The following is a 2,725-nucleotide window of genomic DNA, read 5'->3' on the forward strand; positions in this document are numbered from 1 at the left end:
CTTGTAGATAATCACTTTTAGCCATACAATTTCGATAAAAAACATTTTGTGTAACGTGTTTTCTATATTTTGGGGTCAAATATTTGTAAATTGTAGGGTTAATTAGCAATGCTTTTTTAAATTTTTGTTGTTGTTATTGTTCCGAACGATGCCAGACACCATTTTTTTTTTAAATTGACGAAAACTCAATTATTCTGGTATATTTTCAGAAACTACCCAGTTTATAGGAATGCTTAGATATCATTTCCTCACCTCCACATAATTGCATTAAAATTATGTGAAAGTTTCAACGATTTCTGCTGGTTAATTGAGAAAGGTTTGGAGCCTCCTTAAAACAGTCGCATTTTTTAAGTTAAACATCAGGATTTTATAACACTCCGACGTGTAATCTTGTGTTGCAGTGCATCGCTGATCTCGAAAAGCTTTTCTAGTAGAACTCATCTTTTTCTTGCCCAACAGTCGCCATCTTTCGCAGCGTACAAGCAACACTACAATGGCATTGTATTTATTGATGTTAGTGTATTACCCTGGCTCTATTTATACTTAACAGAAACCATGGCGACAGCTAGTGAGACTGCCATACCAGAGGCTGTGGTGGCCATAGATTTCGGTACGACGTACACTGGATACGCCTACAGCTTCAAAAGCGAATTCCAAAAGTCCAACGATGCGCGAGAGATTTTTCATAATAGCTGGAATTCGAGTCTGGCAGGAAACCTTTCAAAGAAAGCACCGACTGTGGCTCTCTTCAAAGCAGATTATAAGTTTGACAGTTTTGGATACGAGGCAGAGGAAAAGTACTCCGACCTCACTGATCGAAAGATACACCAGGAATGGCACTACTTCAGTAGATTTAAAATGCAGCTTTTTGACAAGAAGGTAAATTGTTAAGATGGATCTTTTACTACTGTTTTCATATCTTATTAGAAGTTGCAAAGACGTAATACATCAATCAAACAAAAGCATGTGCATCAATCAATCGCTTATTATCTTTTAAAGTCGCCCGGCCAGAAGTGATAAAACCTTTCAACGACTTTTTCTGTATAATAAAGCGGTAAAAGGTGCTAATCAATATTTTTCAAATGAATGATCACAGAGTTAAAATATGTTAAAAACTTTGAACGACATTTGAATTAGCAAGACGCAAAGATTGATGATAATGTGCCCTTTGCAGTCTGCAAAAAGGTGTATCAAGTTAGTTCAAATAAATTCCTTGTCCTATTTCCAAGGTCATAGGGATAACATGTGTTAAAACCTCGAATAACCAAAATACCTTGGGTGCAATATTTTGCCAGTAACATTCTAAAATGAAGGAATGTTAAGTTGGCTTTCTGTTTATACATGAATTTGTAGTTGATATACAAGTTTTCTGTTAGATAACAAGTTTTAGATTTTAAATTTGTTACATTATAAAGGATTTCACAGGCACTTTTTCCCTTTCCAATGTATCCTACATAGTGATTGAAACATTTTAAATTCTGACTGCCTCTAATACCACTCGTGAATCCTAATTGGCGATATAGTCAGTACAAATTTAAATTTGTTCAAAACATTTGACAAATAAGTAAACGATCTAGGGTCATGATATTTTTCCTGTATATTAACGGTGTAAAGTGCTACATTTTATTACCTTTTTTGGACAAGAATCTTACCCGGAACCTTGAGGTTAAGGACCAGCAAGGCAAAACATTTCATGCCTGCGCCGTGTTTTCGGAAAGCATACGATTCATAAAAACTGCAGCGCTTAAAGAGATAAAGGAAAGAAACCCCGTGGCAGAAGAGGACATTCATTGGGTACTCACTGTTCCCGCCATCTGGAATGAACCTGCGAAACAGTTTATGAGGGAAGCAGCAGTAGAGGTAAGCACATTAATGCATGCTTGAAATACACAATATATACTGTACACTTATAGGCTCTCATAACGCACCAAATGTACCGTCCGCACAACTGTGCGGTTAAATCGATCGCCCGCTGTGCGTTAAAACGCACAGACATGTGTGCGATACTTTCTTTTTATTATTACAAAAATTGTAAAACTGACAAAATGGGGTGGAACTATCAGATATAGTATAAACTTTGCATGTTTCTGTTTGGCGGATTCATTAAATACAATGTGCTTTAATATAGGCGTGTATCGCAGATTTAGTCTCAACCTTATATTTAGCATTGGAAAGTCATTAGTGGCTACTATACAACAAGAAATAACTTAGCTCAATTCTACACCGGGGTTGTGTTCTAATTAATAAAAAATGAAATCACAGCATTTTGTTCAAACACTGCAGATTCACGAATTGAAGACTGATTACATATTTATTTTGATAAACGTAAACAAATTATTGCTTGTACATTATTCCATAGGCCGGGATTCCCGCGAACCAGTTGATTTTAGCTCTGGAGCCCGAGGCTGCCGCCATATACTGCCGAACTTTGAAACGAGGAACGTTCAGTTGTGTTTCTGAACAAAACGTGAAGGAATTTCTCTCTGCAGGGGGTCGGTACATGATCCTAGACATGGGAGGTGAGATTGTAATCTTTGTAGCACATGATATGAGAATAAAAATATTTATACCTTCAAATACATTAATCTCTTAAAATATAAAACATTTAATAGAAGCATTTAGCTGACGTGCATATGGTTAATCATATCGGTATGTTCTAGCTTGCAGTGAAACCGTTCACGATGCATTTTTACATAGCAAATGTGGTACTAAAATTAGCCAACAA

At 36.3% G+C, this 2,725-nt stretch overlaps 1 protein-coding gene across 1 annotated transcript; it reads left to right on the plus strand.

The window, feature by feature from the left end:
* Positions 1 to 554: 554 nt before the first annotated feature.
* On the plus strand, positions 555 to 2,527 carry LOC110444586 (heat shock 70 kDa protein 12B-like; the record flags this gene model as incomplete). Its single annotated transcript, XM_021488955.1, has 3 exons — positions 555 to 879; positions 1,645 to 1,860; positions 2,360 to 2,527. Coding segments are annotated over exons 1-3 (708 nt in total), but the record flags the coding sequence as incomplete, so codon positions are not given.
* Positions 2,528 to 2,725: the final 198 nt, after the last annotated feature.

The sequence above is a fragment of the Mizuhopecten yessoensis genome, unplaced genomic scaffold, assembly GCF_002113885.1.
Source record: "Mizuhopecten yessoensis strain PY_sf001 unplaced genomic scaffold, ASM211388v2 hete_36147234, whole genome shotgun sequence".
Classification (NCBI taxonomy): domain Eukaryota; kingdom Metazoa; phylum Mollusca; class Bivalvia; order Pectinida; family Pectinidae; genus Mizuhopecten; species Mizuhopecten yessoensis.